Here is a 20,365-nt window from a genome sequence, read left to right on the forward strand (position 1 = left end):
TTGGTTTCAGAGTGTGCTTTGTACTCAATTATAGAATCTGGGAGAAGATTCCTGTTCTAGTAAAGGAGAGCAGTCGAGAGGCTATTGGAAATGGCTTCTTCAAAGATGTTCCGGGCAGAGGAGTGCAAGGGTTTGGTATGTTCTGGGAGGTTCAGGCCACTGGCGTGGCTGGTCATGGGAAGGGCTCACAATGGCAGTGGGAGATACTACTGAAGATGTAACCAGGGCCAAGGTTGGAGGACCTTTTTTCCTCTGCCCTGAAATACGAGTGCTTTCTTGAATTCATCATGGTATCATTGAAGCGCTTCACATATGGGAGTGATGGGATGGGATTTTCTTTTTAGAAAGATCTCTCTGGCAGCTCTGTAGAGAACGAATTGGAAGGTGTCAAGATGGACATCAATCAGTCCAGTTAGATGGCTGCAGCAGGAATCCACATGAGACCCTCTGGGGCCCTAACCTGAGGTCACACGGCTGACAGATGAAAAGGATATTGAAGAGGTGGAATCAGACCCAAAAAAGGGAGAGGGTACGTCTAGATATGCCTGGGTTTCTGACTGGGAAGCCAGGTGGTTGTGATGTGTCCCAGGAGAGCCCCCACCACACTGGAAGAAAAAGCAGACATAATTTGGGGACCCCCTGAGCTTGAGGTGCTTTGGGCCATCTAGTTTAAAGACACCGCCAAAGCAGCCAGCCAAGCAAGCCTGGTGTGCCTTTACTTCCCCCGCCTCCCCCCCCTCCGCAGGTTCTTCCTCTGTTGGAGGTAAGTATTCCTGGAAGCACCAGAAACATCAGAAACATGTATGCCTTCCAAAGTACAGTAGGCAAGACTGGAAACACAGTATAAAGGCTGGGTGAGCAAGGCGGGGTGAGCACACGCGGACATTGGGGAGCGACCTGCGGCACACCACCCGGAGCTTCTGTCCCCCCACCTAGAGCCTAGACGCCACACTAGGGCTTCCCCTCGGCACGGAGCTGGAAGAAAGCAACCCTCATTAGCTCTTGTCTTCCCTCCCTCCCTCCTCACCTCCTCTCTTCCCAGCTGAGCCCTTCTCATTTGTTTTAAAAAAAAAAAAAAAAAAAGGGAATTCACTCCCAGTCCCTTTGAAGCCCAACATGTCAGTGATAGATGAGGCAGTATTCTTTGACTTCAAAGGGGAAAAAGTGAGTGAGTGAATGCAGGCCAGGGGAGTTGAAAAGTCCAAGGGAACAGGAGACACATGGGGTGACCCCCCCATCAGGAGGAGCGCCCTCGATCCCACCCCTGCTGGTGCCATGCAAAGGCACAGACAATGCCACTTTCAGTAAATCGTGAAGGATCCTGAATACCCGTTTTTGTCCATTTTCAATGGGCCTCGGGCATATTGCTTAAGATATAGCTGGCCATTTGTGCCGGGTTCCCAGCTACTCAAAGGCTCAAAGTCGAGTGCTCTCTCAACTGTATAATGGAGTCTTTGCATATGTGATTTTTGGGGGAGATTTTTTCAGATTTCCACAGCTCGTCAAAGTAAGGGTGACCTTGTGGGTAGTGTGGGCCATTGACCCCCATCACACATCCAGCCTCTGAGTGATGCTGAGCTTTGTGGGGTATCCATGCAGCACCTAATTCAATCACGCATCTGACCCCTGCCTCTCTCTGGCATCCTCCTCCTCTCTGTGCTCAGTGTGCTGCCGGGGGCCTCCGCACAAACCCCGGCTGTCCTCTGGAGGCCTTCTGTGCTAAACACAGAGCTCTTGGCCATCTGCCCCGCTTTCAGAACGCTCGGCCCCCTGGTGGATCTGGCATGGGGAGTGGCTGCTTGTTCTCAGGAGGGTGTGTGCCCGAAGATGCCTGTTGGAAGCGCCTTTTAAAAGTCCCCAGTTGTTTCCACGGTGGAGTCTTGGGAAGCAAAGGGAAGCATGACCTGGGGTCATTTAAGGGCTGGCGTGGTCACTTCCTTAATCGTCTGTGACCGTTAAGAGCCTGATTTTCTATAAAGAGGCACAGAGGCTTCCTTGGCTTATTATTAATAATAACAAACAGCTAGAATTTATGGAGTGCCTGCCGTTTGCCAAGTGCTTTCACATGTTACCTCATTTAATCCTTAAACCTTCTACCCATTTTGACAGACGAGGAAACTGAGATTTGGGTTAGGTGATTAGTCAAAAGTCACATAGCTAGAAGCAGCAGAGTGAGAATAGGAACTTGCATTATTCTGCTTCTTTTCTCTTGTTGGTTGTCACTTTATGTTCTTCTGCAAATCAAACAGATGGGTCAAGTCATACTCTTAGGATAACTTTGAAGAGCTGTTTTAAGATATTATTATATGACTCCATTTCTATAACCTCCTGGAAATGACAAAATCACAAAGCAGGAGAACAGAGCACGTGGCCAAGAGTTTGGGATGGTGGGGGACGGGAAGGTGGTGTGGTGGGGGGACAGTTGTGTATCCAGGTGGCAGTAGATACACTGTTTCCGCAAACCGATGTGACCCAGTGACGTGGAACTAGGCGTGTGTGTTGTGCCGATATGCAGTGTGATGCCGATTCTAGTGATAGAAGCCGGGACCTTTGGTGGAAATCGGGTGAAGAGTACACGGGACCTCCCTGCACGGTCTTTACGCTCTCTGTAAATCTGTAATGATCTCAAAACAAAACAAAAAGTGAATTTTTTAATTCACCCGTGAGGTACACCAGCATCGCACCCGGGAAGGGCCAGGTCCCAGCTCGGGGGCTGCTTGCTGTCAGAAAGCAGCACACGTCCAAGAGCTGCCAGTGGCCTAGGAGGGGGCACGGGCTGGAAGAGGGGCCAGGTTTCAGTCTCTGTCAGATGTCTTCTGGGAACATCCTGAACTGAGAGTCCGGGCCCCGGGCTCGCGGCTCCCGGCTGCAGCTGTGTGACCTGGGGCAAGCTTCCCGACTCCCGGGAACCTCCATGCCCCCACTATAAAGTAAAAACAGCAACAGCACTCACCCTCTGAGGTCAAGAGAATCCAGTGAGAGAACGCATTCATGTGCTTAGCACAGAAAAGACTTACCGAGTAAGTTCAGTAAATCCTGACCGTTTTCGTTACCGTCATCGATGTTATCTTATCTGTTCCCAAGTTGTACCCTCCACTTTGTAGTCAGACCAATGTCATTCGTAGTCACAGAACAGTGCATATTCTTTTTAAGATTTTTTTTAAGTAATCTCCATACCCAACGTGGGGCTCGAACTCACAATCCCGAGATCGAAAGTCGCATGCTCCGCCGAGTCGCCAGACACCCCCAGAACAGCGCATATTAATTCTCATTTCTCTGGTTGTGGTCATTGACTCCTGTAACAGTTATCTGTTGAGTACCTACTTTGCCGAAGACTGGTAGATACTAGAGACGCGGTGATGGACGTGACCCATGTGGTCTGTGCTCTAGGAGGGCTAAAGTTCCTGAGTTTTGTCCCACTACCTGGCATTTCTCACCTATGCTTTTCAAACCCTCTCTGTCCTGCCAGACTCACCTCAGGCCTCATCTGCCCTACGTAGGCCACTCTACCAGATCCCTCTCTGACCTCCGACAGCGTTGGAGTCAGTGTGACTTAGTCATCTCTGCCAGCCTGGACTGTCCTTTTTCCCCTGTGCTTCCGTGGTGCCTGGCACAGTGCTGAGCGACACAGGGACCGTGCTTGACAAGTGTTTGCTCACAGATTTGTGAAATGGGTGGCCAGAAGGAACCGCAGAGAATGTCTCTTTGGAGGCTTTCATTTTGCAGAGGAAGTCATGGAGAGAGGCCCATCCATGACTTAAATAACAAAAATTGGCTACGTGAGTCCCCAACCCATTTCTTCAATAGCAGAGGCCCTATATTAATCTTAGATTTTGTTGTTATTGCCTTGTTTTTCTCTCTTTATTCCTGCCCTCCAGCCAACTGGTGTGAGGAGCCCTTGACTCTACTGGTCTTATTACTAACTAGCTCTGTGACTGAGCATGTCAGCCAGAGGGCAGGTGCGTGGAACCGGAAAAACAGAGCCAGCCCATCTCTCTCTCCCTCGCTCGCTCTCACTCGAGTGGTCCCACCCAGGCATCTTCTTCCTCCAGCCCAGCTTCTCCCCCTGAAACTGGGCAGCCCCATTTGCTCAGCCTCTCACTCTGGCTTCTTGTCTTCAATTCCCCTGGACAGAGGAGGCCCCCACCTCGTTCTTCAGTAATGCCTCTGCCAGCGAGCCTTGGAAGACTGACACTCAGAACACCATTTACTGTCCTGCGTCTGTTAGGATCTAGAGGAGAGAAGTAAATTGTTGGAGCCCCTGGCCTCCAGCTCAGTGCCCTGTCGGTGAGAGAAGAAATAATAGCAAGCGTGGCCCAGGAGGAAACGCACACTTCAGTTAGGTGGGGCTGGGCTCCGTCCCCAGGTCTGCCGTCTGCTGATCTGTATATTGCCTGACTCTGGGCAGGCGGGTTATCTGACGTCTCTGAGCTCTGGTGTCCTCGCCTTTAAAATAGGAGTCGGTAGCACCATACACATGAAGGTCCTGGCACCGTGTCTGGTCACATATGGAAGCTGTATTCCTCCTGCTAATGGCAGGACCTCTCTCGCCTAGAAATCCTTCAGTCGGTAAAGGCTTGGGGGTGGGGGGAACCACAGAGTCATCGCTTGGGATTTCTCTGTTGGAGCTTCCAGTCTCGTTGGGACAGTTGGATAGTTAAACACACAGCTAAAGACATGTTCCAACTTGAGAAGAAATGAGAAGAATCGGACCATGATAGAAGCAATTTTCTTGCATCCGGACCGTCAGAAGCCAGCCCTGAGCTGTGCTCTAGCAGGTCGTTGCGGCCTCTTCCTCTCCCGAGCGGAGATTAGCAGACAAGTTGTTGCTGGTGCAGGGGTGCTGGGCAGCCTCCACGCCGAGGCGTATCTGCCAGCCTGGCAGGGCCAGGGAGGGGCAGACCGGCCTCCCTCCTTTTCCCTCCTTGGGAAAGCAGCCCAAGGAGCCTGGGCACCAGAGAATAACCGCCAGGGCTGCCGTGTGGTCAGACCCCGTGTCAGCGCGGCACCTGAAGCACCAGGACCGTGGGGGCCACGGTGAAGCTTTAAACATCACGTCCTCCTGCCGAGAGGCTCCCCAGAGTCTCCTCCGGTGAGGAAAGTGAACCCTACTGCTGTGGAAATCCCTCAGGTTCAAGAGTGATCACATTTGGAACTGTTGCGGCCCCGTCAGCTTGTTCCAGCGTGCCATCAGTTCATTACAAGATACAACCCCGGGCCTTGTGGCAACAGGAACATCTATTGACTATTTGCCATAGGCAGGTGCTGTTCTGATGTGTTTTTCCTCATTTAATTTTCACAAAAAACCTATGAGGTTGGTACTAGTATCATCCCCACTTTACAGAGGAGGAAACTGAGGTGCAAACAGGTAAAGTAACCCCCTGAGGGAATACAGCTAATGGGAAGAAAAGCCAGGAGTCAAAACCAGACAGCCTGAAGAGCCTGTTCCTTTCCGTTTTGTGCGGCCAACCTCCTGGTGTGGGTGCTTGTTGATCGGCCCACCGGTTCACAAGTACAGTGACCTCCTCCCTGATCCTGTGAAGCCCATGTCCCAGGCAGGAGGGTCTCGGCAAAAGCACGAACTCTTAGAAGTGCTGGAAAGAGAACTCGTCCAGTCTAGTGGGCAGAAGGTTAGAGCAGAGGACCCCCAAGGTCCCTGCAGACCATGAGAGCCTCTGCCCCTAGTGAGCATATACACAGGCCAGAGGGAAAACCACTGTCTGCTTAATGAAAATGTTCCCCTAAGATTATTATGAAACTTATTTTTGTAACATTTAACATCATGTGTAGTTTCTTAAATGATTTTCAACTATGTGAGATTATCCAAGGATTCTCTGTTACCAAAGCTGATTTTTCAGTTAGCGAGCCAAATAGAAAGTCTGTCCATTTTCGTCCTTACTGGATCCTGGCCCTTCCTGGTACCCTCCACTGACCTCTGTCCTTTTTTTTTTTTTTTTTTTTTGGAATTTCATCTTAGGGACAAACTTCTTTCTGTACTTACTTTTCTTCAAACTTCACAACACCCTCTTTTTACCACAGATAGAATGACATCAAGTAGAGATATTGTTTATAATGAAATAGCTGAGACACTAATAATTATCTTGGATGAGAGGAGGAACCTCAGGTAACCACAGGTAGGGAACTCCTAGGTGTCCCTTCCAGATTGTTATGAACAATCCAGTAAGTGTTGTCAAATCAGCAGGCGTTTTGTGACTGGTTGGTGGTGATTGTCCTTGATTCTTCTCCCCGGGGGTGCTAAGTCCTCTGCTGCAGGCTGACTGCAGCTTGCACGAACCGAACCGGGAAGAATGGTAGATTGGCTGCCCCAGGACCAGAACGGACCTTAGAATGTTGTCCTAGAATATGGGTGTCCAGATACTTGGCTTTGTCTGGGAGGAAGGAAGCAGAATGAACATGGAATCAAGTCATGAACTTTGACAGTTTCTCTTGGCTGCATAAGACAGCCATAGGCAAGAGAATGTTTTACTGCCACTTGTCTCTCATTAAAGCATCTAAAGGGGCACCTGCGTGGCTCAGTTGGTTAGGCATCCAGCTTTGGCTCAGGTCATGATCTCACAGTTCATGAGTTCAAGCCCCGCATCGGGCTGTCTGCTGTCAGCACAGGGCCCACTTCAGATCCTCTGTCCCCCTCTCTCTCTGCCCCTCCCCCACCTGCATTTTCTCTCTCTCTCTCTCTCTCTCCCTCTCTCTCTCTCCCCTCTCCCTCTCTCTTTCTCTCTCTCTCTCTCTCTCTCTCTCTCTCTCTCTCCCCTCTCCCTCTCTCTCTCTCTCTCTCCCCTCTCCCTCTCTCTCTCTCTCTCTCCCTCTCTCTCTCTCTCTCTCTCCCCTCTCCCTCTTTCTCTCTCTCTCTCCCCTCTCCCTCTCTCTCTCTCTCTCTCCCTCTCTCTCTCTCTCTCTCTCCCCTCTCCCTCTCTCCCCCCCGTCTCAAAAATAAATAAAAACATTTTTAAAAATATCTAAAGATGTGAACACTAGTCCTTCTGAAATCTTCAGAGCATCTCTTCTCCCAGGTAGAGCCGGGATTTATTACGGGTACTTTATTCCAGTAAGCCTACAAAGTATCTCACATTCATCCATAAAACAAACCACAAGGATGACGTAAATGAACTCAGCTCCATTTTACAGGTGGAAAGGTTAAGGCCAGTAGAACCCTACCACCACCTGGAGTCTGGGAGAGAACAGAGACGAGGCCAAAGCTGCTGGCTCCCAGCTTGGGGTTATATAACTCCCCGACTCCTCAAGTCCCTGGAAACTGAGGCCAATTCCCTGGAAGATCATTCTGTTCTCTCCTGTTTTTTCAAGAATAGAGCCAGCTTGATCACTGGCTCTGAGGATTGTATGAGAATGTCCCGTTTTCTTTCTTCCTTGAACTGAATGCCTACCATCATGATCATTGTTTAATCAGGTTATATTTGAACCTGCCCGGATCCCACATGTTTATGTTTGTTTGGCTTTTATTTTGAAGACCCTTATTTTATTTATCTATACCGTCCTCAGTTTCCAAAAAGGATTTGAAAAGACTTACAACAAAGGAAATAAACAAGGGAGATGAATACAGTAGAAAGACAGAAAACCACTGCCACAGAAAGGAGGCAGAAGTAATGACATCTGTAGGAGTGAGCATAGTTCCTGTGACTGGGCATCACATTGTCTGACTTCAGTACCAGAAAAGCAGCAGCCATGCTCTGCGGGAGGGACAGGGCCCTGAGACGCATCCACAGTGCTCCAGCTGTGAGTAGGATGAGCAGACGGGCTGCAGGTCCCTGCCTCTGACTGAATGTGACACATGCAGACTTGCTCACCACGCTTTGCAGTCACTGTTGTCACATTGCTCAGAAGTTGAAGGAGCAAACACTTGGCCCAGTGACCAGGCAAGGCCTGACCAGGAAAGCTAGAGCGGGTGTCCTGTTCTGCTAGTGGAGATGCTGGTCTCACCCAGGAGTAAAGGCAGAGGAGGGGCTGTGGGGCAAGAACCACCAGAGCTCTACTGCCCTTGGCCTTGCTGGCGGGCAATGCAGACGCCCCCAGAAGAGGAAGCGGCAGGACAGGCAGGCAGAAGAAGCCAGGTGACAGGCTTGTTAACTGAAGCAAACCTAGGATGACCCGACCGGCGTGGGTTCCTTACTGAAGAGCAGCCTTCCCTCTGGGTTGACCAGAGCTCTAGAGACAGCTTTTCTTCTGAAGAGTAAAACCTCAGCATTGGAGAGTCCTTGTCCTGTCATTTTTAGCCTTAATGAGAGTAGAATGAGCCTCTGGAACAAGGTGCAGTGGAGTCAGGAGAAGTGGCCTTAAGCGAAAACACAGCTGTGGGGTTTACAGACGGCGCTGCAGGGAGGCGTCCTCCGGTGGGGCGGCCAGCCTCGCCATAGACTTTCCAACACTAATGAATCGGGAACTCCGTGCTGCACAGGATTTAGTTTGATGGGTCCCTGTGCCAGCAGATGGATGTATTTTTCTTGAAAGACCAAGGTGCCAGAAATCTCCATGATTACGTTACTGGCTCTTTTTTGTGGTTTGGGAAGTTGAGCGTCAGGACTGCAGGATCCTCTCGCTCTTTCTCTTATTTTTTCCAGGTCAGAACCAGAGCTTGGGGTGGGGAGGAAAATCCTGCTGAATGAGCAAGTTCTTTCTTAAAAAGCTCTCTCCAAGTCCAAAAAGACTTCAGTGGACTTAGGAGAAAGAAACCTAATACATTGCCATAGAATCGTTGTGAACCAAGTGGAAGCCAAGTCCACAGCATCTTTGTCTTATAAAAGAAAGCAAAGAGTAGATGGAAAAAAAGAAATAATGCTTAGGAGAGCCAAACCAAACAAGAAAAACCAAAGATCACCTTGGAGAATGTGAAGATTTCCTTCTAATAAGATTTTTCAATTACAAATCCAAGGCTCAGGTAGAAGTAACTTCTGCTCGTTGAGAGGGCCATAAATGGCATGCCCGAATGTCAGAAGTATGTTGGGATTTGCCACTTTCAGTTTCGGGAAGAGTTGGACACCCCGCAAGACCAGGGGACTGTGAGGGGAAGAGCCGACCGTGCAGTGGCTGGAGGCTTCCCAGGCTGGTCCTTGACCTGCGTTTGAACCTTGGTCCTAATAGCTAGCAGATTGAAGGAGGCTCACAGGCCTCCCGGAGAACCCATGTTGGTTTGAACTAGAGTGATTCCGGCTCCGGAACCAGCACTCTGCTTTTACCAGCTACCTCCCTCACTACACCCCTGTGAGAGGAACCCGGAGCCTGGCTCCCAGGTCCCCTGCTCAGTCACAAAGCAGCCTGCAAGTGGTGTCTGGGCCATGGTCAGAGACATCCGGTTGCTCATCGGAGGTCGTTTTGAAGCTATTGGGGACAAAATAGGCAACTCCTAAACCTCTTAATGTACTTTTGGCCTTCCCAAGGTCAGGCCAGGCATTTTCGAAAGTACCAGAAGCTCTGAGCTGGTATCTTCCTTAGTTGACGGAGTTTAATGCCAAGTGGCCTGGGCACAGGCTTCTCCGGGAACATGACTTATGGAACTGTGCACCTGAGCAGATTGAAGCTTGATTTGCTCACTAGCCCATGGGAACATCTGGATCACCCCCTCTAGCCACCCTTTCTTGTCCTGTCCCATTATTCCTTTTCAGTTATTCTTACGAACGTCATCTGGCCCATTGGCTCCACTGGGCTGGCATACAAAATAAGGTCACATTTCCTCAAACGGTTACAAATGGCTGCGTGGACCCCTCTGTTGCTTGGCCTGGGGCATTCCTTCCTCCCTGGGGAGGTTTATGTAGTCCTAAACCGATCACTCTTATTCTCCCGTGCTACCTGCAGGAGGAATGACCCTGCTGCCTCCCTCGCCGTCCCCCACCCCCAGAGCCCAGAGGGACTGAAGGAGAGCCTCTCGCGGGCCCAGCAGCCCCAGTGGGCCTTTTACCCACATTCCCGTGGCGAATGAGGAAGGACTGTTCTCTCCCGACAGTCCTTGCCCCTTCCCTCATCACCCACACTGCCAGTTTCCTGGGGCCCTGCCTGGAGCAGGAGGGCTGGGTCCAAAGGGGTCCTAGCAGGAGTCTCATACTCTAGCTGCCCGGCCCCCGCCCTCCTCTTTGATGTCGCCTGAGCCCCTGAAAGTAAAAGGCTCTTCCATTTCCTGCCCACGGGAGATTGGCCTGGCCTTTGTCCAGAGGAAAGCCTTGCCTCCAACTAGACCCACTGAAAGGCCTTTTTCCTCTGCTGGTGAAGGCTGACCGAGTGACCTTCTTACTGCCTTTTGGGCTTCCTTCTCTTCTCACCCAGCACCAGGAATGTGGCGCAATTGGAAACTGTCCTCCCCGGGGCAAAGGTTGACTAGTGGCAGCTGCCTCTGGAAAAGGGAAAGCTGGACCCGGTGAAGTGTCGTAGCGATGGGCATTCCAAACCAAGCGGTTCCACGGGTGGGTCCCTGCAGTCTCGACACAGCCCGTAGGCCTGCCTGTTGCCTTGCTGTGCTGGGCTCGTGGGACACAGTACATATTCTTGAGTGAGGGACTGCGTGCATCTTCAAAGGCGCTGGCGAAATGGAGCACCTGGGTACCAAGGGGATTTGAGCCATTGCTTCTCATCGGGGGACAGTTACTGAGGGGGGCAGATGTGAGGCAGAATTTCTTCACCGAAGTAAGAGGACGCAAAACAAACTCAGGGTGACGGAGATTCTGGCTGTAAGTTGGGTGACTGGACGGTTGTTGATAGGTAAACAAAATGCTCTGAGTCTCAGCAGGTCAGCTCAGTGACATGCGTTGAGCACCTGTGGTGGCCAGTGATGGGGACACTGGGAGCCAGGGTGCCTGGTGAAGCTCTCCACCCTGAGCCCTCGGACTCATGGGGCAGAGAGGCCCTGCCTCCAGTTACCAGAGGAGGGAAGAATGAAAGACTGACTTTCACAAAGAGAAGCTCAAAGGATGTGTAGGGTCTTGCTGGCATAGACAGAAAGGGTGCTCCTAGAAGCAGTCACAGCTTAAGGAAGGGCCAGAGGTGTCAAAGTACATGGCATGACCCAAACTCACACAGTGAGCTCTACACTGTGGGAGAAGTGCGTGGAATTTTGCAGCAGGAGCAGACGGGCTAGGGGCATCCTTCCCTGTTCAGGCAGACTCGTGTTTCTCCCTTAAGGCTCCCGTCACCTACCCTGAGGTCCTCCCTGGTTGGCACCTTCTCCTCAGCACATGCCCCCCTCACCATCCCTCTTTATAGTCCATTTTTGTTCACGTGAGCAGCCAACCCCCAGAGATCCCAGGCTGTTTAATTCATTTTTATACCTGTGGCATATAGACAGAAGGAAGCCATCAAAGGTATTTAAAGAGGGAAGTGTCATCAGGCTTGTGTTTTAGAAAGATAACTCAGCTGCATTGTGGAGAGTGGAACCAAGAAGTGGGTAGACATATTATGTGTCTGACAGTAGAAAGGGCGCCTGGGTGGCTCAGGCGGTTGAGCGTCCGACTTCGGCTCAGGTCATGATCTCGCGGTTTGTGAGTTCGAGCCTCGCGTCAGGCTCTGTGCTGACAGCTTAGAGCCTGGAGCCTGCTTCGGATTCTGTGCCTCCCTCTCTCCCGGCCCCTCCCCCCCCCCAAAAAAAATGAATAAACGTTAAAACAAATTTTTTTAGTGAACAGTAGAGGTCTGGAAGCCCGACAGAGACCAGGCACGGCTGTCAAGGCTGTGACTCTGCTCTTCCGCGGGTCTTTAAGGGCAGCTTCGGCTGTGAGTTGGCTTCATTCTCAGGCTGGTGACAAGCTAGTTGCAACAACTCTGGCCACTCATGCCCAGAAGCACAAACATCCCCTCATATCTCATTGGCTTCGGGTAGGTCACATGTCCATTCCTGAACCAATCCCTAGGGAATTCCAATTCCAGGAAATGCCAGGCACTGATCGGCTTGGGTTCCTGACCCTTACTGAAAGGTGTATATGATTACCTTCGAACTGTCAGGCCCAGCCCTGGAAACTGGATCTGCTTCTCCCTGAATTCCCTGGACTGAGTGGGAGGGTAACTAGCTGAACAAATCTAGGGCATCACTGGGAAGGAGGAAATGACTGCTGGATGCCGTGCCCAGGTCTGCCTCATAGGCCGGTTGGACCCATTCGTTTGTGTAGGTACCTACAAAACACCTATACGCCCACAGTGACACACTTTGTGGATCCATTTGGGAAATGTATTATTGTCCTGGGTGAATTTCACACCTCTCATGGAGGACCTTTTCATCCCAACCTCCAACTCTCCATTCCTTGATTTCTACTCATGTTGAGGTTGACTGCCCATCTCCAAGGTCAGACGCGGCTTTCTCTCTGACTGCAGCCTCCAGTGCTCCCCACTCCCTCATGGACACTCTTACAGTTCCTCTCCTTGACCTCATGGACACTCAGGAGGCCAGTGTTGTCCAGTGGTTAGCAATGTGGATCACACTTTAGTTCTGCAACTTACTTGCTAGTTTGGGCTAAATACTGAAAACTCCTCTGTAACATATGGATAGGAACCAACCTCACGGGGCTGTTTAAATAGAGGATTAAGGACAGAGAACACGCTCGATAAATACTAGCTCCGTACAAGACATCTGTCACCAGGATCTTTCTGCTTCCTCCCCGTCAGCCCCTTTCGTTTTTATTTCTTGCCTGTTCCCCCTCAGAGTCTCTGGCGCATCTGTTGCCAGTATCGTATCTCTACTCCCTCGCTCCATTATTCTTCTCTCAAACCTTCCTGGCAAATGCTCAGCTTTGGACCAACCTGACTTTCTTCATGCCAATGTCTAAGTTGCTAGAAAAAAAAAAAATCAACATCTGGGCAGATGGTTGCTACAGTAACTTCAGTTCCTGTGGCCTCAGCTGGACCGTTAATGCTCCCTGGCAATCCTCGTGCTCTTCCCTGGTCAACGGTTTTTCCTGTTCTCCAAAGAAACGATTTCAAGCCTTCATCACTTTCCTCCAACCTCCTTTCCTTCCCTCACCAAACCCTCCATTCCTTGAGGATAATTTGACCTCCTAATTCTCAGAAAAGAACAAAAATCAAACTGGAACATTCCAAACCACCACCATCCCCCATCCTGCTCCCCACCCCCGCCAAATCCACAGATATATCCGCATCCCTGCCCAGCCTTCCCTACTGCTGCAGTGGAGAAAGGCCCTTCCACTTGTATGTTGGTTTCCAGTCCCTCCTGTCATCTCGGACACCTTGATGTTTTAACTACCTCCATCTCTCCTTTGTCTTTGAGCCCTCCTTCTGTAGTGCGTCTTTTATATCTGCATTCAAGCAAGCCTGTTATCTAACAATACACTCTCCGTTAAGCCCCCGTCCTATCGTCCTGTCCTGTTCCAATCCATTCACCTTGACTCTTTGCCCCCACCGTCTAACTTGCTAAAAGAGTTACATGCGCTCCTGATCCCCACTTCCTTATCTTCTCATTTTTCACCCCATCACACCCTGATCTCTGCTCCCACCACTCTCCTGAGAGTCCTTGTTGCTAAATCCAATGGATTCTTTGTTTTGGATGTTTGTTCCTCCCTTACTTGCCCTCTTAAAAGGATTTAATGCTGCTGACTGCTCCCTCCTTAAGGCATGTTCTCCTCTTGGCTCCTATAACATCATAACTCAAAATTCCATGACCACTCCTTCTTAGTCTCCATTGCCCAGCTCTGAAATACAGCTGTTCTGTCAAAGACCTCATTTTGACTCTTCATACTCTCTTAGGACATTCTCATCCACACCAATGGCTTTAGTCACCATCTTACTTGTTATTTAGAGGCTTCCAAATTTGTACCTCCAGATAAGTCTTGCCTATAAAGTTCGGAATTGTTTATACAAGCTGCCTACTGTTCATCTCCACTAAGATGCCTCTCAGACACCTTAAAATCAGCACTCCCAAACTAAACTCAAGCTCTTTTTCCAAACCTGCCATTCCTCCTTGTCACGGTGCGTAACAGCACCGTCTGCCCTGCTGCCCAAGGCAGAGCACCTTAAACGTCATCTTTGACGCCTCCCTCTCTGGCAGGCTTTACATCCAGACCATTACCAAGTCCTGTAATTCCGGTGAGGTGGAAAGAGCGTGGGTTTTAGCTGAAATTCTAATTGTGGTTTGGACAAATTACTTAACCTTTCTTAGCCTCAAGTTCCTCCCCTGTAAAAAGGAAATTGTAATACCTAATTCAGATGGTTGTGGTCAGGGTAAAGGAGAGCCTTTCCTTGCTAGGTATTCAATAAATATGAGTTCTACATTCAGTAAGTATGAGCACTCTTCTGTCCCATACCTCTCTCCCCCGCCTCATCACCACCTCTACTTACTCACCTGTTAAATTTGTATTCACAGTTTCTTGACCTCAAGAATCCCCCAGAATGAAATTTCCCATAACCCCTTAATGACTAAAGACTACAGCTTATATCTCATCACATTTATCGTAAAGAATTTGGAAAACGCAAGGAAAGGGAAGGAGCACTGTTGCCATTGTTCCTTCCAGTCTTTCTTCTATGTGGTCTTTGTTCTGTTTTTACATAGTTTTCTTGATACATAATCAAGTACACATCCTGATTTTTTCCAGATATTTTCCTAGATTAATAAAAATTCTTCATGGCTGCTCTTCTGCTTGTGACTATATAGTAGAGTTTACCTAACCACTTTGCTTTTGCTTATCTTTTAGAGTCTTTCCAATAAATGATACTAAAGTGAACGGTTTTACAAAAAAAACTTTTCCTCTTATATTTATGGTAATTTTTCTAAACCATACATTCATCAATCACTGAGTCAAAGGATTTGAAAATTTCTAAGTGGTGCAGTCTTTGCAATGGACCAAATGAATATAGGCCTGGCCTCAGCTACAAAGAGGGAAGTAAAGAGAAAATGGTATAGTTAATAGATTTTTTTTTAACTTCTGTTTTACTGAAAGAGGGCTGGGAAGATCCAAGCAGTGCTCTGTAGGGAAAACATGCCTTTGACTTGAAGTTCCTGGCTTCATGTTGGTGAAGAAGGGCTTGTTTCTGTTTTTGTATTTTCATCTGGGTCAGTAAGAGGACAAGCCATTCCTCCGAGCTTGTTTCCCTCTAAGGAAGAGAAAAATCATCCAGCATCTAATGATGCAGATCTGTGTTAACAGCCTTGCAGTTAAAAAAAAAAAAAAGTTATAATAATGTACCCTCCTAATGTGCAGTTAATTTTAGTTAAAATTTCCCTGGCGCTTTAAAAACCCAGTGAATTTGTAAATCTAGTAATTGGCTCTAGGTCTAGAAATGTTAAAGCTGCCATATCCAACTCCGCTCTAGCAGGACACTCCCAACCTCCCTGAGTTCTTGCTTCCCAGCAACCCAGATGGAGCTCTGCACTCACCTGAGCACTCCCCTCCAGAATCCAGAAAGAAACCAAGACCTCATTACCAGATTCTCGTTCCTGGTCATCCCTAATCAGAGAAAGCTACTGAGTGCCTCAAAGTTAATATGTCCAAAATCAAACTTGTGGCTTTCTAGCCACCCCCAGATTCAGCAGTGGAATAGTCGCCTGAGTGATTGTTCAAGTCAAAAACTTGAACTGTCCTTGATTTCTTCTTTTCCATCCTCACCACTCCCCAACATGGAACCCTGCATGTCCTGTCACCTCTACTTCTCAGAATTTACTTCTTTTTTTTTGAAGTTTATTTATTTTTGAGACAGAGAGAGAGCTAGGAGGGGCAGAGAGAGAGGGAGAGAGAGAATCCCAAGCAGGCTCTGTGCTGTCAGCACAGAGCCCAACGCGGGGCTCGATCTCACAAACTGTGAGATCATGACCTGAGCTGAGATCAAGAGTTGGATGTTTAACCAACTGAGCCACCCAAGTACTCCTCAACATTTACTTCTAAGGTAGATTCTTAAATTGTCCATTTCTCTCTCCCTCTTGGGCCCCCTCCCCAACCCTTTAGCCCCAGCCCCCATCACTGCTCACCCGCGCTGCTGGGTGGCCTCCTGCTCCACCCTACAGCCTGCTGTCTACACAGTAGCCAGAGAGATCTTTAAAACCTATGGGGCGCTTGGGTGGCTCCGTCGGTTAAGCGTCCGACTTCGGCTCAGGTCATGATCTCACGGTCCGTGAGTTCGAGCCCCGCGTCGGGCTCTGTGCTGACCGCTCAGAGCCTGGAGCCTGTTTCAGATTCTGTGTCTCCCTCTCTCTGTGCCCCTCCCCTGTTCATGCTCTGTCTCTCTCTGTCTCAAAAATAAATAAACATTAAAAAAAAAATTTTAAAAATAATAATAATAAAACCCAATTTTGATCATGTCATCTACCCATTCCTCACCAAAGGCTTTTCTTTTGCTATTCGGGTAATTCTAAGGGGGCCAGCGAGGTTCTGCAAGTTCTGCCCTGGCCTCCCTCTGCAGCATCACTGACCACCTTGTCCCCTGTACCTACTGGGTTCTGGCTTACCAGCTACCCTTCAGTGCCCGGACTCCTGCATCAGGGCCTCTGTACATGCTGTGCTCTCTGCCAGCGAGAATCTCCTTTTCTCCCCATCCTCCACCCCCGTCATTTAGTTAACCCCCTCCCCCTTCCCTCCTTCCCAGTCTAGTTCAGGTTATTTACTTCTGTCGAAACGCGGGAGTCTTTTTCCTGCTTCAGAGAACCTATATTAATTGGAAGCTTGATATCCATTCATTCACTCATTCGTGTGAATTGATTATCTGCCGCCTCTACCATGAAGGAGGCCCCTCTCTGCCTCTCTTCACTGTTCTTCCCCCATCAGCTAGCTCAGTGTCTGGCACAAAGTAAGTGCTTAGTAAATAATCGGTTGCCTGCTGAATGAATAAGCAGAGTCCAGTAGCAGTCCTCACTGATGACAGTGGCCCGTAAGGCATGGCTCTTTCCAGAGGTGGCAGGCCCGGGTTCTCCACAACATGTCAGCTGGAGGGAATGTGATTTTGCTTTTTTTTTTTTTTCATTTCAGCCGTCCGAATGAATAAAACATGCAGCCTAGACTTAATTATTTTTCTGTTCCCTCTCTCTTCAGCTAAAACTTGCTTTCACTCTGGATCACGAGACTGGATTGCCTCAAGGATGTCACATCTACGAGTACCGTGACAGCAACAAGTAAGCCACCCCAGGTGGGAAGGAGGGTCACCTCACCATGTCCTGGAGAGGCAGCGCCTAGGGGCTGCCTTACACTGGACCTCTCCGACAAAGGGATTGTCGGGAAGAGAACCACACTTTGGGGGACTCTGTTAGCAAATAGCTGGCACAAAAGTATTTCTCCTGTAAAATCTATCTGGCTCCTAAAGACGGGACTGGAAGTACTCGTCTGGGATGTGTTAGACATATACGCAGAAGCAGACCTTCCTTCCCAGGCTCCAGCTTTCCTCTGGACCCACCCCCACTCCGTCTCCAACGACGTCCTTGCTAACTCGATTCACGGTGTGACTTCGGCCCTTGCTGTCGTTCCGTCTGACTACACGTATGTGGGCAGGTGTTGCTGTGTTAGCCTACCTTGCGAGTTCTGTAATTGGGGGGTTTCTGGGTACTTACGGAGATCTCAGTCGGTGATCTTAGGATTAGCAAGGTGGCGCCTGGCATACTTGTATAGCACCTCTCCGCTTCGCCACAGACTGCCTCTCTAGCCACGTAGTTTTGCCTGTGAGGCCGGGAAAGTGGTGGCGAGTGCCCGATGATGGCAATGACAGTGATGATGATGGACAACGACGGCAGCTACTAGTGAGCACCTACCTGCTGTGTGTCAGGCACCCTACTGGGGATATGACATTATCCCACTTAATCCTCATAGCAACCCGAAGAGTTGTTCGTTCATTGTTGTCATTGGCATGTTTGCCGAAGCTAAAGTCTAGGGAATGTAACTTGCCCAAGGGCACTCGCCACAGCTGTGTGAGGAAGAGTCCGCACCATCACATTTACTCTAGGAAGAGAACAGACGAACAATAGTTGTTGTCCCAAGTTGCTGCTTTTGGGAACCCCAGTCAGTGACCAGAACGGTCTCAACCTGGACTCGAGGACTAATTGTTTAACTATCTGGGCGTTTAATTTTACCCAGTGGAAGGAATCGAATGGGCACATGCCAGTGGAACTATACGTTCCAGAAGAGAAACTTGGGTCTTCCTGAAGAACTCTTGCTCTGTTATGGGTGGAAGGTGGGTCAACCGGGTGCCTTCATGACCAAATCTCCATTCGTATTACCCTCAAGGCGTTATTCTTGTTTGTAATTTGTCTTTAGAGGATGCCACAGTAAGTGTTGCATACCCTCCATTCCTACCAAATTAGTCTTTTAGGAAAGACTGGCCAAGCGCCCTCTGACCCCACCGTCTGTCCTCTTGGATGGCGCTGTTTCTGGAGTTCCAGAGTTTCTAGGCCGTTTTGTCAGAGATACCGTCGCAGCTTCTCATAGTGCTTAATTCATCAGAGCAGCAGGGCTGGGCTTCTCAGGTCCAGGGACTGGTGGGGACAACTGAATGAGTTCCTTGGTGGCAAATGCGAGCGTCTCCAGGGAGTAACGGAAACATCAGCCATAAGCTGCCGTCCGTGCCAGCCTGCGCTCCCCGGGCCGGTGCTTTGCCTGGTGGCAGCAAACGGCAGCCTCGTCGGTGCGCACAGACCGTGGCAGCGGAAACCCATCTTTCAGCCCGGAAGGTTTACAGACTCCAATTCTGACCTGACTCCCTCCTCTTTGGGAAAAAGGTTGGCAGCGTCTTTGTCCAGTGGGAGGATGACACCGGCCTTCCTTCCTTTAGGTTCATGTCTTAGCAGTTCGGAGGTGCAACGGCAGCCACAGCTTAGGTAGTCTTCGGAGCCGAGAGGAAAAGATAGCCTCGTTCTGTTCCTTGGCCTAATCCCCAACCCCTAGCATGTTTTCAGAGTAAGCAACGTAAGAGGAGAATTTAGGGGTGTAAATATTGGTAAGCTTTGGCCCCCAGAGATACGTAACTGAAAGCAGTTGTGTAGGAAAGCAGATAGGAGCCACGATCCGGGAAACTCTGGCCATCAAATGCCTCAGCGACTCCTCTCTGTGGTTCTCTCTGGCTCGTCTTGGAGGCAGTCTGAAGGTTCATTCTCAATTTGTGGACAAATTTCTTAAGGTCTGAGCCTCCGGTTTCTTCATGTGTTAAGAACAATGGGACTAATGATACCTTCTGCCGTAACTGGGGGAATGATCGTCATGGGGATTGGACGGACATGGTAAAGACATCATCACAGCCTATCGTATAAAGTGCCCACAGAAGTGTTGATTGCCTCTCCTTCCCAAACAGAATGTATCTCATGACTTCCATTCTCTTCTATTTTCCCAGTGCTGGCAGGGCTGCGTCCGCGAGCTGTCGCTGCAGCTAACAGAGTACTGAGAAGGGAAGGGGCTGGCGCACATGTCTTTGACGGCCCTCCGCTCTGTGCGATGCACTCTGTCTAAAGGCAGACTCCTCTCCCCATGTGTGAATTGTGAAGCGAAGCATGGAGAATCCCGTGAACTTGACTGTGACTTTCTCCTCTCCCCTAGGCGCTGCCCTGTATTTCTCTGTTCACTTTTAGGGTCATTTCCCCTGGAGTGCCTCAATCCCAGTATTGGTATAACAGTGGTGTTCAGGAAATGAGGATATTTCGCCCCAGGCCCTAAGGGGCCCATGTTGTCTCAGCCAATAACATGAATTCAAGAGCAGCAGAGAGATGAGGTTCTGTATGTGAAAGAATTAGCTTGGTATCTGACTATTTGTTTGGTACAATTAATTAATGAAATGACTATTTTATCTGGGTATGTCCCACAGTATAATTCATTGTCATTTTAGTATTTATCTCTGCCACATTCAATCTGTCAGTAAAGAAGGTATTGTGAGTGAGTATGGAGGCTGTTGGATGGTTCTCCCCAGTGGTCTTGCCTTTCAAATGGAGCAGCCCTGGGGCACTAGGGTGGCTCAGTTGGTTAAGCGTCTGACTCTTGATTCTGGCTCAGGTCATGATCTCACGGTTCAGGTCGTGAGATGGAGCCCCACGTTGGGCTCCACACTGACAGTGCAGAGCCTACTTGGGATTCTCTCTCCCCCTCTCTCTCTCTCTCTCTCTCTCTCTCTCTCTGCCTCTCCCCCGCTCACGTGCACTCATGTTCTCTCTCTCAAAATAAATACATAAACATTAAAAAAAAATTTTTTTTTAATGGAGCGGCCCTGAAAATAGGCACTCTGCTTTTATTTCCCCTGGACGCTCTTACCCTTACCCTGGACGCTTTCCCTGGACGCTCCCTTCCCTGGAACATCCTGGTAGTCCCGATTTGGGGCTTGATGTCATCCCGTTCTCCATCTGCATAAAGGGACTCATACTTGCCACTGAGTTCCAAGGACAGGCCCTGGGACTTGTCCATATGTGGCCGGACTTGGACCCTGCCTCTTGTTGAGCTGGAGGGCA

At 49.5% G+C, this 20,365-nt stretch overlaps 1 protein-coding gene across 4 annotated transcripts in view; it reads left to right on the forward strand.

Annotated features, from left to right (window-relative positions):
• DIS3L2 (DIS3 like 3'-5' exoribonuclease 2) overlaps positions 1 to 20,365 on the forward strand; it is a 348,656-nt gene that overhangs the window by 289,858 nt on the left and 38,433 nt on the right. For all 4 annotated transcript variants that reach the window (XM_043578169.1, XM_043578167.1, XM_043578168.1 and 1 more), the window contains one exon: positions 16,983 to 17,062. In XM_043578169.1, the coding sequence (XP_043434104.1) occupies positions 16,983 to 17,062 (80 nt within the window). The remainder of the gene's footprint in view (positions 1 to 16,982; positions 17,063 to 20,365) is intronic.

This window comes from Prionailurus bengalensis, chromosome C1, assembly GCF_016509475.1.
Source record: "Prionailurus bengalensis isolate Pbe53 chromosome C1, Fcat_Pben_1.1_paternal_pri, whole genome shotgun sequence".
NCBI lineage: Eukaryota > Metazoa > Chordata > Mammalia > Carnivora > Felidae > Prionailurus > Prionailurus bengalensis.